This window comes from Alligator sinensis, unplaced genomic scaffold (assembly GCF_000455745.1).
Source record: "Alligator sinensis unplaced genomic scaffold, ASM45574v1 scaffold125_1, whole genome shotgun sequence".
NCBI classification, from domain to species: Eukaryota; Metazoa; Chordata; order Crocodylia; family Alligatoridae; genus Alligator; species Alligator sinensis.
The window spans coordinates 1,388,498-1,410,514 of record NW_005841893.1 but is presented as its reverse complement, the minus strand read 5'-3'; the positions used below and the strand labels follow the sequence as shown (position 1 = coordinate 1,410,514).

The 22,017-nt window shown below is 41.0% G+C and overlaps 1 protein-coding gene across 10 annotated transcripts in view; it reads right to left on the bottom strand.

The window, feature by feature from the left end:
- The window catches only part of AFF1 (AF4/FMR2 family member 1), a 220,426-nt gene that overhangs the window by 42,579 nt on the left and 155,830 nt on the right, over nucleotides 1-22,017 (bottom strand). For 9 of the 10 annotated variants that reach the window (XM_006018091.3, XM_014517138.2, XM_025197255.1 and 6 more), the window contains 4 exons: nucleotides 10,045-10,089; nucleotides 7,194-7,280; nucleotides 6,294-6,330; nucleotides 5,805-5,856 (listed from right to left, as the gene is read on the bottom strand). In XM_006018091.3, the coding sequence (XP_006018153.1) occupies nucleotides 5,805-5,856; nucleotides 6,294-6,330; nucleotides 7,194-7,280; nucleotides 10,045-10,089 (221 nt within the window). Of the gene's footprint in view, nucleotides 1-5,804; nucleotides 5,857-6,293; nucleotides 6,331-7,193; nucleotides 7,281-10,044; nucleotides 10,090-21,418; nucleotides 21,443-22,017 lie in introns of those variants that run through there. The other variant, XM_025197258.1, reaches the window with a different exon arrangement.

Sequence of the window (22,017 nt, the reverse complement as noted above, 5' to 3'; positions counted from 1 at the left end):
ACTGAGCCACCATTATAGGACCCTTAATATAGGATGGAAGGTTAGCAGTAGATCAAGATATCACTTCAAGTATGTTTGATAGACCTTGCAGCACTTAAATACAATTTCCCTTTAGGTTCAGTTTAAATCATCAGGAAAAAGAAAGCATAAACTAGGTCTGATCCCTGTCCCGAACCATGCTGATATGCCTAATTAGACTCTTTTGGTAGTGTGCAGTGATGTTGTAGCTGTGATGACCCAGGAAATATGTAAGAGGCAAGGATTTTTGTGGGTGATATTTTTTATTGGACCAGCTGTACTAATAAAAGTATCTCCAACAAAAATCCTTGCCTCTTACATAATCTGACTGTTAATGGTTAAATAAAGTATATGGGGAAGGGGCCCTCTTGGGTTTCTAATTCTCAAAAAAAATCACATTCCTATCCATAGCACTGAGAGAATTTTAAATGCTGCAGCAGTTGCTAAACAGCCAATGATTCAGCGATTACCCTCCTATTTGAATTGCACATGGGTCACTTAGTACTCTCTGCTTAGAAACATGTAAATTACTGTTTTACAAGGTTCAGAATCCATCAATACTGCCATCTGGTCAGAGTAACCTTGCAGGACTAAGAACTTCATCACACACAACACTACTTTTAAACAATTACCATAATTAACTGAATTCATTGGTTACAGCTTTCACCTGCTACTAATGTTACAAAGTCAGTGTTGCAATTATTAACCTTCTCCATGAGCACACACTTTTCTTTTACAGCTGGCATTTCTTCCCTCCTCTGTTGCCAATCCCTTACAAATTATAAGCATTAAATTCAGGATATTCAAAATGCTGTATTGTGGCCTGATGCTGGAATTCACGTCAATGGGAGTAGAGCTGAATTTTCCTAAAGAATCTTAACTTGAAGACATTTGCCCTCCAGTATTTCTTTGCCGACGTCAGCTGGGAAGGAATATCATTATAGATTTCATAGACGTTAAGGCTGGAAGGGGCCTCGGAAGATCATCAAGTCCAGCCCCCTGCCCCAGGGGCAGGAAGTCAGCTGGGGTCACAGAATCCCAGCAAGATAAACATCCAATTTTCTCTTGAAGGTGTTCAATGTAGTCGCTTGAACCACCTCCGGTGGCAGGCTATTCCAGACCTTGGGGGCTCAGACAGTAAAGAAATTCTTCCTTATGTCCAGCCTGAAATGGTCTTGCAGTAGTTTATAACTGTTTGACCTCGTCATCCCTTGGGGCACTCTGGTGAACAAACGTTCCCCCAGATACTGGTGGTCACCCCTGATAAACTTATAGGTGGCCATCAGATCACCTCTGAGCCTGCGCTTTTCCAGGCTAAAGAGCCCCATAGCTCTCAGCCTGTTGTCATAAGGTCTGTTTTCCTGACCTCTGATCACGCACGTGGCTTTTCTCTGGACTCTCTCAAGCTTCTCCAAATCCTTTTTGAATTGTGGAGCCCAAAACTGGACGCAGTACTCCAGCTGCAGCCTCACCAAGGCTGAGTACAAGGGGAGAATGATGTCCCAGGATTTGCTTGAGAAGCATCTATGGATGCAAGCCAGTGCTTTGGTCACTTTACTAGCTGCAGCATCGCACTGAAGGTTCACGTTCTTGTGGTCAATGATGACCCCCAAGTCTCTTTCTTCCGTAGTGCAAGCCAGTGTAGCACTGCCGAGCCTATAAGGATGCTGCAGGTTTTTCCTCCCAAGGTGGAGAACCTTGCATTTTAAGTGTTATCAGGTTCTCATCCACCCATTTGCTGAGCCTGTCCAGGTCAGCCTGCATCGCCCTCCTGTCTTCAGGTGTGGATGCTTTGCCCCAAAGTTTGGTGTCATAGGCAAACTTGGCCAGTCCGCTTCTGACTCCAATGTCCACATCATTAATGAAGATGTTGAACAATATTGGTCCAAGGACGGAGCCTTGGGGGACCCCACTGGTCACAGGGCACCATGACGATTGACTTCCATCCACTGCTACCCTGTGTGTCCGACCACAGAGCCAATTTCCCAGCCAGTGGATCATGGTGGACCCAAGGCCACAATTGGCCAGTTTCGCCAAGAGGTGATCGTGGGATACCAGATGGAAGGTGTTTTTGAAGTCAAGATATATGATATCAATCTCTTCTCTCTTGTCCAGGTGATAGGCCACCTGGTCGTAAAAGGAAATGAGATTGGTCAAGCAAGACCTACCTGCAACAAACCCGTGCTGGCTATCACTCAGGATGTTGGTGTTGGCCAGTCCATTAATAAAGGTACTATACCAGCCTCTTTAATAAACTTTTCTAAGACCTTCCCTGTGATAGAGGTCAGGCTGTTGGGTCTACAGTTTGCTGGATCCACTTTCCTCCCTTTCTTGACGACAGGCACCACATTGGCTTTTTTCCAGCCTTCGGGCACTACACCAGAGTACCAGGAGTTCTCAAAGATCCATGCCAGAGGCTGGGCTATGATGCTCGCCAGCTCGAGTACCCTGGGGTGTAGATCGTCAGGGCCAGCTGACTTGAAGGTATCCAGCCTCTCATGGTGTTCCTTCACAAGGTCAGCATTGACGGAGGGCAGGGGATCCCCCTCACCCGGACCTCCCTGTCCCGTAGTCGGCATGGGCGTCCCATGGGACTGAAGAAAGACCGATGCAAAGTACCCACTTAATAGGTGGCTTTTTCTTGGGCGTCAGTTGTCCCATCTGGTTTAGCAGGGGTCCAATGTTGCCCTTGCTTTTCCTCCGGCTCCCCACATATCTGAAAAAGGACTTTTTATTGTCCTTGATACTCGAAGCTAGTTGGAGTTCAGTTGCAGCCTTGGCTTTCCGGGTTTGCTCCCTGCAGGACTGGACCAGTGCAGAATATCCCTCCTTGGAGGTGAATCCCATCCTCCATCCTTTGTAGGCCTTTCTTTTTAGCCTCAAGAGGTCTGCTAGATCCCTGGAGAGCCAGGGGGGCTGCTGTGCCCTCTTGCTGCCTTTCCTCCGAGATGGAATAGAATTAGCTTGTGCATTGAGGATCACTCCCTTGAGGAGCAACCACTCTTCCTGAACTCCCCTCCCCCTGGGGTCGTGGTCCCTTAGGGCCTCACTGACGAGCCTCCTGAGCTTGTCAAAGTCGGCTTTCCTGAAGTCAAGGACTTCCATGTTGCTGACTGACTTGCCAGCTTTACGGTGGATGGTGAATGTGATCAGCTCGTGGTCACTGTCACCCAGCTTCCCATCGATCACTAGGTCACCAATTAGGTCATTCCCAGTAGCCAGTACCAGGTCAAGCAGCGCTTTCTCTCTCATTGGCCTGTAGACTTCTTGAGTCAGGTAGAGGTCATCCACGCATGATAGCAAGCTTTGTGGCCACTCGGATTTTGCTGAGTGATCCTCCCACGAGATGTCTGGGTAGTTGAAGTCACCCATGACAACCATGGTCCTGGAGCATGCAGCCTCAGCCAGGTCCCAGGCAAACTCCTGGTCAAGCTCTTGACTTTGGATGGGAGGACTGTAGTAGACTCCCACCGTTGTGTCCCCTGTGCCATGTTCCCCATGGATTTTAACCCACAGGGTCTCCAGTCGTCCACCCTGGCTGCCAACATCAGCTTGCAGGGAGGCGTAGCTTTCCTTAACATAGAGAGGTACACCCCCGCCCCTTTTATCTACTCGATCTCTCCTGTACAAGGTATAGCCATCTATACCCATGGTCCAGTCATGGGTGGAGTCCCACCAGGTCTCTGTTATCCCTATGACATCGTAATTATTTGTGTTAAGGAGGAGGAGGAGTTCCTCCTGCTTATTCCCCAAGCTCCTGGCATTTGTGTACAGGCAGGCAAGTGTCGCCTTGGGGGCTCTTGCCTTGCCCACAGATTGTACCAGTGCTGGGGCAGGGATGGGCTCCCTTAAGTGCCTTGGCCTGCTGGCTTTGCAAGGGTTGCTCAGTGGGCCAGCAGTGGCAGCAGTCCCTCCGATCATAGCTAATCATAATATACTTCCACAGATTTTGATTTTTACAAACAAAGACCTGACACTACAATCTCACAATTTGATTCACATGGGTAGAATTCTCTACCCCTGAGAAACTCCACTGGCATCACTGGGTCTCACTATACATCTGATTGTCTGCCTGAGGCGATAGGGAGTACTACTTAAGGGGCAGCCTATTTTATAGTCACATGTGGAACTGGATTCCAAAAACTTTTAAAAAAAAAAGCTTTTTTAGTTTAGTCTGTAAATCAGCTTTTATCACGAGGACAATGTAAAACTTTTGAAAACCTAAAGGACTGGTTCTATAAACAAAGCTATTAGATGTGTAAATTATCATTTTTTACTGCAATAAAGATATGCCAGTAAGGATTCTTAATAGAGAGTAAAGGATTCAGTAAGGAAAAGGTCACAGCACATTCCGTTCCATTTTCCTTTTAATTTATCTCATATTATTCCAATTATAAATTGACCCTGCGTATAAGGCCAACCCCGCATTTTCAAGTTCAATATTTAGAGGGGGGGGGAAATAAAAAGCAAAATAAACAAATAAAAGCTTTTCCCCTGAAAAGGAAGTCAAGGAAGACCTTGAACTGCTTTTGCCCTTCCAAAATCCAACATCAAATAACTAAGGACAATATTCAAGGGGGTTAAATACCCTAAAAATACTAAAATAAAAACTGTATTTAAAAAAAAAAAAATCTGCCTTTGCGTTTTTATCGTCTGAACCAAAATAGTGCAAGTACAAAATTCAAGACTGTATGGGACCTAATAAATAACTTATTTGTGGGGATTAGCTTAAGTGTGATTTTTATAGTTTTTCTGGAGGGAAAAAGGATCAACTTGAAATTAGAACATTACACTAAGAACCATTAATTGACAGTTTGTGTATATCCAGTATAGTTTTCAATTGCAATAAAACTACAGAGATTAAATCAAAAGGTACCTGGTTAAACATTTTTGCTAACTGTACTGAAAACCCCTGTTATAGACACGTATAAAAATTTGCTGACTGTAAAAAGCCTGCAGTTAAAAAGGCAAAGCACAGAGGCAGAAAAGTAAATAGCCAGTTGTAGCCAGAAAAACTTCTTCACATACTCTATAGATGGCTATCAGATGGTTAGAATTGAAGAATTGTAAGCATTTAGCTCAACCACAACCTTGATCAAGCAGCAGAAAAAAACCCTTCAGAAATCTGAAAGATTACAATGATTGCTCACTTTTAACAAATGAGAAACCAGCAACCAAATCACTCAGGAAACTTTTTCTTGGACAACTGAAAACAACAACACAAAAGACCAATATTATAAGGCCACTTCATATTTGTATCTATCATTTCCAAAAAGCTACCAGTAATCCAAGTGCTAAAAAAAGAGACAATTCTGGGGCCAAAACTTGACTCTTGGAGGGGCAAATGTTTATCCAAGAACAGGAAACCAACAAATCAAATGGGCAAGTACTTCTATCTATAAGAAATAATGGTACTGGGAGCTTTCCTAAACTTCACAGACTTTAATAGTGGGTCATAAAAAGAAACAAAAAAGTGAATGTGCACTGAAGATTCAATTTCATGTATAAATTTGTAGTTCAGATAGTGTGGCAGGACATTAAGCAGTGAAAGATTTAAAGAAGGAAAAACCTCAGTGCCTTAGCAATAATATTTAAAATTATTTGTTAATGGCATGGTATAGTACTCACTAAAATTAAAAGAAAACCTTTCTGTCAACATCAACGGCCACTGGATCTAGCCCTGCAAATTACAGAAATTAAAACCTCAATTCCTGCAAAAAACAAAGTGGGAAACCACCGCCAGAATTCCATAACTGAATGTGTTATTGAAAAACGATGTTACTTACGATGTTCCTTGCTGAGAACTAGGCAATGTTTTTGAAGCTGCATCATACTGTTCTGTAAAACCAAAGAAACGCAGTTGGTTTTCTGCATCTCACTGCACAATATTTTATTGAATAACTTTTTATTTGTGTCTTTAATAATGAGGCTTTCAACTTCAAAATTTTATCAGATTTATGAGATAGTCTGAAAATACACCCAAGGGTATATAAGCTGTATTTTTCACATTAAAAGGAGATATATGCTTATGTAGATTATTGTTATGGCTATTTGCCAATCAAGATAGGTTTTCCTAATATTTTATAGTTTTACCTTTATTACTTATTTGTTACATAGAAATAAAAGGCCCTAATCAGGCAAATTTCGGAATTGCTTAAATTAACCAAAGTTCAAGAAAGAGCTGGCACTTGTGCTCCTAAATTAGATACTACTGATCACACACACTGTATAGTTTCCCTTCTACAACAGGAAGACTATTTTGGATTTTTACTTACTCTGGCTTTGTATTACTGATCCAGCATGCTGGGATTCCTAGAAAGACAGAGTACAGTAAAAAGCAAAACATGAAAATACTGCATTAAAACATACACCCACCCACCCACACCCCTCCCTCCCTGAATCAAATCTTATATGCTATTAATTACAATATTGTCTGCTTGCAATTTGCACTTTGGTCTCTCACTTTTGCAGATTGAGGGGATGACTTTGCAAAGGTATAGAAAACTTATACCTTTCAAGCATTGCAAATGGAATTGCAGACACTTACAAAAAAAAATCATAAGGAATAGTCTAGCTTGAGCTAACTATGCTTTCCTGAACTTTAACTGTTTGATGTTACAAAGCCTAAGATGTACTCAGGTCAGAACAGACACAAAAAAAGAGATACATGCACTAAGAGTACATAACCAGTATATGAATTTTAAGTGAAAAGAACTAAACATTTTAACTGGGAAATAAAAAAACAATTAATTGTGCTGTAAGAAATACAGACGACATACTGGAAACCTTTGTGGTACTCTTCTCCCACCTGCAGGTTAGATGTTTTTGCCCTTGGTTATTCACCCAAGTTTTTTCTGGTACTAAAACCATGTCTTAACTCCAAAAAAAACAGACTTCACTTAAAAAAAATACTAGGAGATGACTACAGAAAGACATATGTAACAAGACTAACCCATTCAAGCCCAACTACTCAGAAGCAGAAGCTGAACTAATTTCTAAGCAAATGAGATGAGTTTCTAATGTGAAATCAATCAGGTTTTCATTTCTTTTATATGATTTCTTCTAAAGACAAACAAAAATTTAACAGCCTAAGGCTGTACCAAAAATGAGATAGTCTGAAAATACACCCAAGGGTATAAAAGCTGTATTTTACACATTAAAAGGAGATATATGACCTTTGTTGGAAAAGGAAATTTTGAAGGCTCGGCTGTGCTTGGAGTATGGATAGCTGTCAAGGGAGGTGGCCATGAGTGGGTCATTTCCTAGAAAGGATTTAAAAGAAAAAATGTGGCTGGTAAACATTTTTATATAGGAGACGTTCAGCGCTTAAAATGTCCATATTAATACACTGAAAATCTCCTCACGGATCTGCCCATATATAAAAGAACATGGCAAAACTTATATTCTGGTCATTCTGAATAGACAACTGTGTACCTTAATTTGCCAACCTTTATGCATGTCAGTAGACCCACTGAAATCTGCCTAAAGTTAAGTATTAAGTGGAAGTGTTTGCACGATTGAGTCCTAACTACATTGTCACCTTTATATTTAATGATTGAAGAAGCAAATAAAAAACTTATACACATAGATCTTTGGTTTTCAAAGTACGTCATCCTTGTTTTGAAAGTTGCTGTACCCATCAGTGGTAATGCAATGAATAAATTAACGGTGCCCTTTCAGAAGACCTCCATAGCAGAAAGGTGTCAAACTCTAAACTAGACCTTCATTCAATCTTCCTATTTATTCTTCAAAAACTCGTTCAGATTTGGGACACAAGCTGTCCACATAGGCACTACTATAAACAAACCCTCTACTGCTCCAGCAATCTGTTGTATAGAAATGCACTAACATGACTTTAATGCCTGGATAGATTATCATGATCATCCAGGTCTGATCTCCTGCATAACACCACAGAATTTCATTCAGGGATTACTGTAACAATCCTACAAAACTTGTGGTGAACTACTTCATCCCTTTTAGGAATACAGGTAGTCTTGACATAAAGACTTTGCATACTGGAGATGCTTGCAAAACCTCAACATATTGGCTAGTTTGAAGAATGTTCCTGTGTCTGCTGGGGTCCTATAATTTGAGGAGGAAGACAGAATGAGGCAATTCTAGCTCTTTAGAAACTCCTGTCTTTCTCCCCTGGCCTGCATAGATGTAGCCTACCTACAGCCACAGTTAGAAGTCACTTCCTCAAATGAAGCAAGCCAGGTATCAGCAGGTGAGGTGGGCAATAATGCCCATTCTAATAGTCAAGTCTCACCTAAACTAGGGATTCTAAAATGTTATCTAACATTATAAATACCGTGTTTAAACTGTTTAGGATACACAAGGCTCCCAGCTTTAAACACATGCTTTGGTGTTTGAATAAAGATTAATCTAGACAAGGCCCCAGGGACTTAAAAGGGCCTTGGGAAGCTCAGAAGATGGAACTGATTTGGTTCCTGCCAATGTTCTTAGCAGTTCACAAAGAACATACCCATCCCAAGGATTAAACATGTGTCTAGGATTTGCCATTTTTCTTCCTTTCCTGAGAATATTCCTTCTCAACACTTTCAAATGTTCATTAACAGTAATATCTCTTGCTTGCAGCCCAAATGCTCTTCCACATTTAACCTCCCATCATTCCGAATGAGCATCACTGCAGACAACCTTCACAGGAGAACAGTATGTCAAAAACTTGAGACCGACTTCCCAGAAGTTCACTCATGTAGGAACAAAATCAAATGCGAGACTGATTATAAACATATCACATGGATTACAGAAACTGACAGGTGAACTGTGAGTGAAAAAGGTTCTGCACTGTGTCAAATGCACAATGGTGTTAAAGTCTTTATTAGGTAATAGTCTTCAATCCTTTTTTTTTCTAATTAGAGCAACATTGGGGAAAAGGTGTAATGTCACCATTTTTCCAACCAAATAGCATTTCAAGAAGAACATTAGGAAGTAAAATATGTAAATCAAAAGATTTACCGTGAAATATATCTACATTGCTGTATTTAGCTCTACAAACATCCATTAAAACAGTCTAGAGAGATTTCTATGCAAGAACTGCGGGCAGAGGATTTTACAGACCTATTTATCATCTTTATGTGCCTCTTATCACAGTTAACAATGTTAATGATGATAATTTGATCAAACGTTTCCCTTGTATTCTCTTCTCTTTCTCCCCATCATTTCTCTCTCTAATTGTGACTTGTTGCAAAAACAAATTACAAGCTCCCTGAAGCACTGTACTGTTATCATGGCTTTTTACCTATTTCTACAGTGCCTAGCATACTGGGATCCTGAGCAAACAAAAGATTTGTTTCTTTCTGGCACTACAATATTAATACTGATCATATTTTAAAAGCTAGACAGTGAATTTTATAGGACAGTGAAGTATTCCGAGGTGTACCATTCCTGCCATGGTATTATATCGCGTAGACAAAGTGTTTAAAAGACATGGGTTCCTTGTAAGATTACTTTCTGAGAGCAATCAAAGCATCAGCAGCATTCTGAATCTTGCTTCAAGCAACACTGAGGGAAGCACATTGTGAAAACAAAGACCTTAGATGAGATACAGTCCATAGGTATACTAACCACATGCAAATTTTTGCTCTGCAGGCTGGTTAGGGATAGGGGTAGTGAGGATGGCATAGTGAGTTCAGTGTCTTTGGAGGAAAAAAAAGGTTCACATTCAAAAACACCAATCCCAGGACAAAGGGACAGAATTTTTTGGTTCTGTAGTATTTAGTGTACAATCAGAGCTATTGCATTTAGAGTCTGGCTTGAATATTTGCTCAAGAAAAGATGGCTATTTTTTTTTAGTTTTATTTGTGCGCTCTGATGGATGCCCAAAGTTGACATTTCTAACAGGCAATATGTACTGATCTAACAGAAGCACACTATAATTTCTCCCCATATTAATTTAATCAAATCTGGGGGATGGGGGAAATGGGGCATGCAAGCAAACATTACAAGGGATTCACTACATAAGTATGACTTTAAACAACTGAACTGTGACAGCTATACCCTTACCTTCAAGATTTCCTCAACACAATGGACGTCATTGGGGAAGGTTTGCTAAAATGTAAAAAAAGAAAGATAGTGTGAATTTTCAATCAGTTTTTGTGAACTATTGGTCTGAAATCCAAGTAGACGAGCAAAGGCTGATCTGATATTTCTAGAAAATGTATACTGAGTAAATAAAACACAAGTTAAACTACGGAAGTTCCCCAAAATCACAGGAAAAAGAGGCTGTAAAAATCACTCTCGCCATTAACAAAGTTCATGCTTTCAGCTCTTGACTGGAGAAAACAGGAAGGAAAGAAAGGGGGAGGAAAAACAGATGAAGTTTCTATCCCTCAACAGCAAACACTGTTGATGGTTGGAGGGTTCTATCACAGGGAAAAGGGAACTCAGCTTGCAGCACAGAATTGCCATGACACTGGTACAAACAGGGAAAGGGAAGAACACACCCAGATGCAGTTAAAGCCATTCATTTAGCTCCCTCTCATGTCTTGACTTCTGTCTGTTAACTTTACTTTTTTCCCCGAGTGCGAGAGCGAGTGTGTTGAACAAACCCATTTCTTTGACCAACAGAGTGACCCTCTTCCACCAGTTTCACAACTTGCTTTACCACTTCTGTTGACCCAAAAGTATCCCCCCAATGTGCAGTATCAGAAAAGCCCCAAACCCCCATAACATTCAGAAAGAGAGGCAAGACTGAGTAAATGCAGAGACAAACTACATTACCAGTGCCTAGAGTCACAGCTTGAGAACTGCAGCTTTCATCGCAAAGTTTCTAATCCCCATAGCTGTAAAGAAAGGCTTGAAAAAATTATTTAATTATAACCAGTACCATGACAACTCCCTAAATTTGCAGGCAGCCTGAAACAACTGCAGTTCTGGACGGCCAGGGTGAGGGAGAATTGTTACCCTACATCACTGTAGACCATGTAAAGGAATGCCTTGAGAGGCTGGACACCTTCAAGTGAGCTGGCCCAGACAGTTTACACCCCAGGGTACTTAAAGAGCTGGCAGGCATCATAGCTCAGCCACTGGCATGGATCTTCAAGAACTTGTGGTGCTCAGGTGAAGTTCCTGAAGACTGAAAGAAGGCCAATGTAGTGCCTATCTTCAAGAAAGTGAGTAAAGCAGATCTGGGGAACTACAGGCCTATCAGCCAGACCTCTATCCTGGGGAAGAAAATATTTCTGGGCTCCACAATTTAAAAAGGAAGTGGAAAAGCTTGCGAGAGTCCAGAGGAGAGCCACATGTATGATCAGAAGGTAGGAGAACAGGCCCTATGATAAGATACTGAGAGACATGGGACTCTTCAGCCTGGAAAAGCCCAGGCTCAGGGGGGACCTGGTGGCTGCCTATAAATATATAAGGGGTGTACATCAAGATCTCAGGGAACACCTGTTCACCAGAGCGCCCCAAGGGATGACCAGGTCAAATGGTCACAAACTCCTCCAAGACGGTTTTAAGCTGGACATAAGGAAAAACTTCTTTGCTGTCCAAGCCCCCAAAGCCTGGAATAGACTGCCTCCAGAGGTGGTGCAAGCACCTACTCTCAACTCTTTTAAGAAACATTTGGACATCTATCTTGCTGGGATCCGCTGACCCTAGCTTACTTCCTGCCCCTGGGGCAGGGGACTGGACTCGATGATCTTCCGAGGTCCCTTCCAGCCCTAATGTCTATGATATCTATGAATGAGCAACTGCTTCATGAACCTCAGCAGGCAGTTCCCTCCAAGATCTCTTCTCCCATCAACATCACTCCAGCAGAGGAGCCTGTCTGAACCAGGAAACAAGTAGTCCTGAGCACTCCCAATGAGATTCACTCCAGGTTCTGAAGAAGCAAGGGGTGGTAAGGGACTTGTTTAGAAGTGCAGCAGAATCCTACTGCTTTTGGAGGCAGAGGGATCCTTTGTTTTTCACATACTTCCCTGGAAAAGGTAGACGCTTCTTCCACTATTACTTTAAGGTTGGAATGGAGCGACAGCAGAAGGATAGGGTCAGTGAGGAACCATCTAGGAACTCTGTCTAGGTACATAGATTGCCCCAAGTCAGCCATAAGAGTATAAATTAAGCTCTGAGGAAGAGTCAAAAGTAGAAGTAACACCAATGTTTCTCAACCACATCTAACAAAAGAGCAAATATTATGGCTGGTGTCACACACATTTGTTTTAAACATCCTACTGGGATATACAGAAAGCAGAAAACAACCTAGCAGTTTCCAGTGGGATACATCTATCCACAATACTCAATGTTACAAAGCAGCAAATAGCATAAATACAGCCACACAAATAAAAGAAAGCAAATGCCGCCTGCCTGTCAAGCCCATGTCTGTAGAAGGTATAGAACAAACTCAACCAGTTGCTGCATAATGGCATGGTCATGGCTGACAGCAAACAGAGATGCTCAGTGGGAAAGAATTAATAAGAAGCACTCTAATTCTTGCACCAAGAATAGGAAAAGCTGTCTGAGAAATGTTAAGTGACAGGACACAACACTGCTTGCACCATACAGCTGGCCAAGGAGGATAAGCTTATGTAATTTAATGCATTTGGGTTTTATTTTCTATTCAAGCTAGCTGTTACCCTGAGAGTAACATATCCATTATGCACAGGGCCTTCCACCTGATTAATGATATCCTTAAAAGTTAGAATTAGAAAATAATTTATTAAGTTCAATTTGTTGACCAGTTACTCTTACCAACCCGTAGCAAATTCCAATTTTCCATCCTTCACTAGAAAAGCACCAATTAAACAAAAACACCTGGTTGCGAGTGTGCTTATGGAAGCAAGATGATGGGGATGGGGGTGGAGGGGGTGGAGTTTGTTAAATTAACTCCAACACTGGCTAAGAGAGATCAGATCTGAGGTCTGCTCTCAACTAGGAAGTGCCTTCTTCCGTCCCTTCCATTTTACTAACAAAGAAACCAATCAAGTCCACTCATGGCATCTGACAAAGTAGACTGTTGTCTATAAAAGCCCATGCCTCTCAACGAGTTAGTCTATAAGTGCCATCCTACCCTGCCTGCTAATAAACAAAGTTGGCAAACAGAGTGTTAACACAGCAAGGTGACAACCCAAGGATTATTTCACCTGTAAGAGAGATTTTTACACACGCACACCTACCCACCCACCCACCATGGAAGTGAAAGGGGAAACAAAACCTTCCCCCACCCCTTCCTTTTCAAGATCTCTAAAGAGCTGAACTCATTTATTCCTAATTCATATTGAGCTGTAAGTATGGCTGCTGTCACATGCTGAAGATTCCATTTTTGTCTAATTCTGGTCTTACCTGCCTTAACATAAATCTGAAGCAACTCCCCTGGGTGAAAAACCAAACAAATCAGGCAGCAATTGTACATGAGTGTGTGTTCATTCAAGAGAAAGAAAATGCAAAATTCTTGTCCTGTGGTAGAGATATACATGCATAGCTAGTGCACAGAAGGGCGCTTATCTCTCTTTTTAATCACAGCAAACATTATCTTGTATTCCAACAATCAAACTCACCTCTAGGATTCATGACTAGCAAACTCCCCAGTGAACACAGAAACGTGCATCTCATCACACTGAAATGCAAGCAGCTTAACTGGGCAAAGAATTCTTCTGATATAGTCCTGTGTGGCATGCGGCCCCTGAAAGGACTGGTTATACATGGGGAGGAAAAAGGTTCCCACACAACGGGTATTAAAGTTCCCTCTAAACTACAGTACTAGAAAATCAAGTCAGTTTTTACTGTCCCAGAATTTAGTGTTTTAAGAGTTTTATTGATGGTAAGAGTGAAGCACAGTTAATATGAGGATGATGCCTTTTTTGGGTATCTTCTACCTGACTGCGAGTGAGGCTTTCTAAGCAATTCTTGATTCAGGTATATCCTGTATATCCGATAAGGCTTTGAAACTGGTTTAGCTTTGTAGAGAGAAATTCTTTGTAGTTAAATCTTCAGGAGGATTCATTTGATTCCTAAAAGACTTGGTTCAACAACTACCTGCTGCTGTACTTCTTCATACGTTGAAGACATTAGTACAGCAGGAACCATTTTGTCCCATGCAGCCTGATGAGATGAGCAGCCTGCCACCAAAACACATACTCGCATTGTTTTTTAAAAGAAACATAACCACTATATTCTATAGCCACAGCACAGTCATTGTAGGGGGATTTTTTTCTGTGCATCTAAGTCTATGTCAGATCTAACTAACAACTACCATATAAGTACAAGCAGTTCCAGGGAAACAGTGAAAAAGAATTAGGTATATGCATCCTCAAACCTGGTTTTACTCTTATATTAGGGAAAAAACAGAATGTGAAATGGCTACAACTGCCTGGAAAATCTGTGCCACTACCAAATTCTCTCTTCTCAAGAGTACAGGTTTATCTGCTGTCTTAAAGAGTTTTAGGAGAATATTTGTACTCCAGTATGCTGCTGTGCTTTGTGATAAGGAAATAAAAATCCTGAAGGGCATGTCACCAGCAACAAAAATGTCAAATGGTAAACAAAACTGCTGCCAATGAAGGGCCTAACATCAGGCTCACAGCAAAATGTTTATTCTACAGGCATCAGTGACTGTCACAGGCAGAAATGGACTTTTACTTCTAAGGGCCAAAAAAAAAAAAAAAAAAAAAAAAAATTCCTAAAGACAGAAAACAAGCAAACAGCATAAGCCACAATTTGTACTTTGCATTTAGGAGCCAAGTTCTCCCTTGGTGGGGCAGGTCAGCATGGGGATCTCTGTACCACTTGCATTCCAGAGGATTCCCTAGATGGGAGGCCAAACTAGCTGAACATTCAAGCAGAAATGTCTTTATGCCTACTGTGACATACGTCCCAGTCTGGCCAGGACAGATTCTCCTAGCATCCTGGCTGGTTGGTGAAAATGGAAACAAAAGGCGGCGGCAGCACAGGGGCACGGGGGAGGGGGGAAGGCAGCACCCTGGATTTCCTTAAAACTAATACAGTCACCCTATTTATGCCTCTTCTTAGCTGATGTAGGGCCCAAAGAGAAGATTAATTTGTGATCCCAGAAAGGGACAGTGGATCTGTTTTCCTAAATATATGCTAGTTCTCATGCTCTGTTCAACCAGCAGAGAGGAATTACAACTGTTATTTCAACACAGAAATTAGAACAGTGCTGTCATGAGTTGGTCCATCTGCCTTAATCCTAGAGATGGCACATGTGCTTGCCTTCTTTTTAAGCTCTTACCTTTGCCCATCACTTGTAATATCTGAGTACCTTTGAATTCACCTCCCCAACTTTCCCACACCACACGCATATAGAACTTGAAAAGCTAGGCTTTGTGCAGGTGGACTGAATTTTACCTGCAAGGAAGAATGTAAATCTGTGCTTTGTGTCAGCATGCTACCCAATATTAAACCACCACTACTGCCCAGCAGCAAATCACTTTCTTTGCCAATTCTCTAAAGAACAGTCCTTTCCTCCTTCGGGTCTTTGTGTGACAAGGTATTTAGCAAAATACACAGATTCATTGGAATTCGACAGCCCACACTGTGAGCGCTTGTGCTATGGCCTCGAACTTCCAACTCTGGGCTGCCAACTGTGTGCCTTAGTGCCTGTGCCATCCCAATCCCTCTAAAGAACAGTTGCCCCATGAAGAGTTAGCCTCCCTCCCATAACCTTGAAATATAAAAAATCATGAAACAAAAAGAAACTCTTCTAAACAATTCTGGGTTTAAATATTAAATATTATTTGCTGCATTGTATCCTTGTTAGCAGTTTTACAGCCTTTAGAGAGAGAACATTGTAAGGTACTCTCAAAGGACAACTAGATTTAACTGCTGCATATATTTTCTGTCTTGTATTGCAATTTGTGCAAGCTCCAGGTGGAATTTCTTCGTGAGATGCTGATGTTGAATTTCAGCTAGGAAATGATGCGTACTTCTCTAGATGCCACGTTGTCCCACACAAATCTTGTTAATGTTTGATGTCAAAACTGTTTTACAATGGTGGCCCACAGTAGTTTAAAAAAACCGCAAACACAAATTTCTCTATACAGACAAACAGACAGACACTATAGTATATCAGTAAATTTTTTAAAATTATCAAATGCAAATGTATTTTGCAAAAACAGCCCTTTACATTTCTGCTCAAATAAAGCCCAACTCCCATGAACTTATTTCAAGCTGGCCCATAAATGAAGACAAAAATCCATTCTCCTGTCCTCATCACAAAAGCATGACAAGGTCGACATTTACACATGTAAATGTCTGGTACTTGGGTCCTGCGAAAGATTCAGATTGTTCCTGTTAATGAAAACCCAACTTTGTAGAGATTCAAATACACACACAGCCTTGAAAGAAATCCAGTAATTATAAAAAAAAAATCAAATCCACAGGTACTTAAAAAAGCCAACAGTGACCTAGTATTGCTGATGAATAAACAGATATCCACCAAAAATACTGCACACATTTTGCAAGAGTCTTTCTGTCCAAGAGTCTAAGGAAAAAAAAAAACATTAAATTTGAGGGACAAGTAAAAATTGCTGTTTGTTTAGTATGCAAAGAATGGGTAAGAAGATTATATACCAGAGCATAAGAGTTATGCAAGACTAATTGCAGATTTTCAGGTTACAAATACCCAGTTAAATAAACAAGTAAGTAACTGTCATCAGAAACACATGCAGCACTTGAGATTATACAGAATAAATTAAATTGCCAACTATTTGGAGGGAGACAGGATAGTACAGATAAGGAAAAGACAGTGAAACATGTTTAGTTAAAGAAGTTGTAAAGACTGCCATCATTGATTTATGAGCCTGTCTGAATTACCAAATAAAACTCAGGCAAGCTATTAAAATAGCAAGATTCCAACACATTCTCCACCTTTTATAGTTTTATGTTTATAAATCTCCCATTTCACTAACCTGCACGATCAGCTGATACAGGAAGAGTAATACTCTGTTGGGGCATATAATCTCATTTCTAATGACAGACAATACTTATACACCAGAGATGTGCTACGTAAAGCCCAGACAGCTGTTAAATACAGTTTACTGAAACTTTATACTTCAATATATTTTAGAGGTTCAACACATTGAGACCTATGATTCTAAAAGGCCAGAAAACAAGTCCACTCCCTCTATTTAGTGGCTCTGTGAACCCACTGGGTTTCTCAATCCTGGTTACCTCAATCCAAAAAAAATGTCTTTTATTGCACTAATGCAAGAATGAATACAGTAATACACTGTATGCATTTTTTTCTGCATAAAATCATGTATGTTAAATCACATCCAAGTTAGGTACACCCAAAGCTAATGTAATTCTAGGTACTGCAAATTTTGCAAAGCATCAGACACTGGCTGGTGTCAGAAGTCGAATCCCAGACTACATAAGAAAGTTCCTGTAGAGCAGTTCTTTTTTATATATATATATATATATATATATAAAAAAATACAACTCACCTAACAATGAAGGAGAACAACAAGGCAGACTGAACAGTTTAGTCCTCTGTTGCAGTGTTTCTCGAACTGTGGGTCATAACCCAAAAATAGGTCACAAGAATATATGAAAGGGTTGAAAACTAACTTTAAAAAATGGATCAACAAACTTTAAAAATGAATTCTCCTTTAAGGGAGATAAATGAAGGAAACGGTGGTTTCCTGTTGCAGGCTGGCAGAATTCCAGGCTGCCAGGGGCTGCTTGTGGTTGGGGGAGCGTGATCAGGCAAGAGGTGTGACGTGCATGTGTGCGCGCACACATGCACATGGCAGCCAGGCAGAGTGGACGGCAACTCCAACAGGTAAGTCTATGGGTCAGGGGAGAGAAGAAGGGGGCACAGACAATGTGTTGCGAAGGGCCCACAGGTGATGCTGCCCACCGCCCCACATCCTCGATGGGGTAGAGCCATAGCCTGAGGGGAGCTGTGGTGGCAAGGCCATGATGCCAGGGCAAAGTTGCGGCCAGTTACACAAGCAGCTGTCAGAGAGAGATGGTGAGGACAGCACGGCCCCCACACCATCCAGTATTTCTTATGCTGCTGGTGGTGTGACTGGCATAGGGGTTCCAGAGGCAGTAGCACCAACGAGTCTTGCCACCCCACTTTGCCCTCCACTGACAGCTCCTGCTCATGCTGGTCCAGCCAAGCTGCAGCCCTATGCCCACTGTGTGTGAACAAATCTGAGGGAGCATGTGCCCCACCCCCCGAAATACTAAGGGTCTGGGGCCTAGGAGTAGCAGGTTAGGAGTGAGGGGCACCAGCAGCTCAGGAGGGGAGGGAGGGCGAGGGGAGGGGCTGTGAGTTGGAAATGAGAGGCGATGGCGGGGCCAAGGAGCTGTTTTCTACTTAAAACTATTTACTGGGTCTGGACTGGCCTGGCCATCAATGCTTACAAATGGGTCCTGCTACAAAAAAGCTTAAGAACCACTTCTCTATTCGTAATAATCAGGTAGTGGCTGAGTGCTCTGATATGTTTCTTCTTTACCAAAATTCGAATAGCAAGTTATTACTTCATAGGATCAGGTTTCCTCTGATTAAAGTAAAACAAAATTGCTGCTGATGTGAAGTACTAAGCAATACAGCCCCCATCCTGCAAAGTATTAACGATCATGAATGGTTAGTTTCACTGAACAGAGAGAAATATAAGTCACTCTTAACATTAAGGAAATACTTAAGTGTTCAGTGGCACAGGCAGATCTAGGATTTTGAAAAGGGGAGTGCAGATGGTGTGACATCACTGTATATAACACAATGCATTTTTTTTCACGTAAAGAAAAACTAGAAGCTTTGCTAATGTGGGGCTAACACTATATTAGGGGTTAGCAATATATTACTCAGTTTAAGATAAATGCAAAAACAAATATAACTACTGGATGTATACTAATTAGCTAGATTATATATAAAGTTTAAGAACTATAACAAACAAGGCAAAAAATAGCCAAAATACTGGTAGTCAAAAGATATTTCTTATTAGCCTTGTAGTTATTAGAATTAAATGCACATCTCTTACTCAGATTCATAAAACAAAGCCTGGTGTTCCTGAGCATCCTGACAGTTTCTCCACTACTTCATTGTCAGTCATTTTTACACCTGAGTTAATATTTTCCACACCCAAGTTTAAGGTTTTCAGTTAGGCCTAAAAACAGTCTGCAGAGCTGTGAAATAGAAGACAGAGGTTACCAGGATTGGTTAACAGATGGAAAAATTACAGAAGAAAGGCTATTCTACTATTCAAATGATCAAGACCACTAAAAAAGGGTAGAGGGTCATTAACACATGTGGAATACTTTTTTATGCAACGGGTAGTTAACTTGTGTAATTCATTGCCACAGGAGGTGGCAGAGGCAGATAACAGAACCAGGTTCAAAAGGGGACTAGATAAATTCCTGGATGATAGATTGATTAATGGCTATTGAACAGAATGGCTGGAGATGTTTCCTCTGGCACCTCTAAACCAATAATGATGGATGCCAGGGTGGATATTGAATAGGGAATAGAACATTGGAGAGATATCCAGGTCAGTGCTCTCCCTCTATATATAGCATCCATCTCTGCCACTGTCACAGGCAGAACACTGAGTTGGATGGACCACTGGTCTGGCCCAGTATGGCACTTTTATGCTCTTATGAGATTAGCAGGAATCAGTGGGGTAACAGGCCATGAAGTCAAATGACACTCCACACTGCCTGATTAAAAATGCTTCCGTCTCCCAGGCATTTAGTTTGGGTGGAGCCAAAATTAAAGGAGGGTGCAACGACACCACTGCTACCCTCCCTCTTCCCTGGATCCACCTCTGTTCAGCAATGTGCAGGATTGAACCCAATATGGTTCCAAACATTTCCTACCACATATTTAAAAAAAAAATGCGTGTATCAAAGTCAAAATAGGAAGAAGGACCTTTAATGGTGGTATGTTTATTAACCTTTTTTTGACAACAGACTTGAGCATTCAGTCTGGCTGAAAGGGGGCGCTCCTCATTAAAGAAGTGTTATCAAATACATTCTGCACAGACTTGCTTCACAGCGGGTAATAACTGTGGTAAAGCACACAGAACTGAGTTTCAGTGAAACTGCCTTGTGACTGGATGAACAAGATCAAGCATGGCCAGCTAAATAGTGCACACAGTGCTATAGGGTCCATAAATGGTATCCTGCAGATGAGAGACATAGCTAGCTAGGTTAGTCTGAAGTCAAGTAGAAGGTAGTATAGATTTACACCTTATAAACTAACCAATTAGATTTATAACATATTATAAACAATATAGTATATATCTATTTTGTTTAGTTTATTAAAGTACAAATTTACTCTGCCTTTATATAGAGAGATATATAGATAGATATCTAGCACAAGCTTTCATGAGCAGAAGCTCACTTCAACAGGTGCAGATCAGAAGTTCAACTGGCAATCAATGCTTCAATAACTCATGCAGGGAGCAATGAAGAGGAAAACACAGGTCACCTGGCAGGCAGAGACTTTTCTCTCTTGACCTAACTTATCAGAGCTAGTCTGTCCTGGAAGCAGGGACACTGCTGGGCTCTGAGAGTTTGGGATGGGAGGAAACATTATTAAGGTAACAAACAGATCTGTCACGTTATCCAGCAAATGCCAGAGGGCTTGCTTTCTCACATGCACACCCCTCAGCTGAAGCAGAGTAAGACTAGTTGTTAAACTATAACTCAGTGCATCCCAAACCTTGTGACTTTAGGGACCTTGAATAGAACAGACCTGATTTCCAAGAAGTTGTAAAAAATCTTAATGTAAACATAACCACCATGCTAACCAAATGCTTTGTTTTAAGCAAGAAACTTAACATTACAATATTTCACAATAATGGTCTAAAACATTTGTTTAAACTATTAGCTAGAATAGACCCCTGCTGGTCAACATTGCTTTAATGTCTTAATTCTTTTCCTTAAAGCAGATGCAGGTAGAAAACAGGGTAGTGAAGATGGGGGAAGAAGGGCAGGAAGGGAAATGCACAGGTTATCGGGAGACCTGAAATATAATTTAGAGAGATAGCTGCAACACTTCATGTGGAAGATATTAAACACTTTTAAAAGTGTAATGGTTGATGTTTGTTAGAAGGCAGGGTAGGTATACACCTTGTAGACTGACTAAATCAGAGATGTATAGCATGAGATTTGTGAGCCTAAGTGAGCTTCATCAGATGAAATGTTTGGTGCCAAGGCAAGCTGAGAGATGTTCATTATGAACAGTGTGCGCACCCCTGATCCCTCTTATCCTCCTCTTCTCTACATGGAATCTAAAAAGACATTTGCTATATATTATAGTAAAAATTGTGCAACTGTACATTGAATTGAAAAATCTCTCCCCTTCACCCAAATCATTAACTAGCTTCCTTGTGAGGCATTCCATGAACTATACAGTAGTTTTGAGCAGCTGCTGCCAACAAAATTATCCTCCAGACAAAGCTGGCCATACCTTACTGAATCAGTCACTCATAGGCTGTCACTGTTGAAGCGAGCAAGCACCAATAGTCAGGAGCTGTAACAGTACACAGATTGTGCAAAGATCACAAAAGGAAGTCTGGAAGCAGATATTAACTAGATAGGATGTTGACTGCCTAAGGTGTTATAGACTTTCCTGTTCATTCCTGTATCAGTAGTTTCCACCCCACTGCTTATTTGCATGATTACTACTGTCACATCCTATCTACAATTTCCTCTTTGACATTTTCTATGTAACAGACTACTGATTTCTCAGTATTGATCAGAGGCAGAGCTGCATAGAGGCTTGAGGAGTTGTAGATTTTTAGGAGAAGAATTTGAATGTTAGAGGAACCACACACACAGAGAACAGTTCAATGGTTTAATAAAATCAAGAACAGCTAGAGATTGAAGCAGCAACTAACGCGTTCCATATCACTGGCTGCACAGCTAATTTGGCTTGATTATTTCTTAAACCTTTTGCCACTAAAGAGCTATTAACACAACAGGTCATCTATAAACACTAAAAAGTGTTATAAAAATATCAGACTAATCTACAGATGTTTTCTATTTAATATATAGATTTTTAAATAA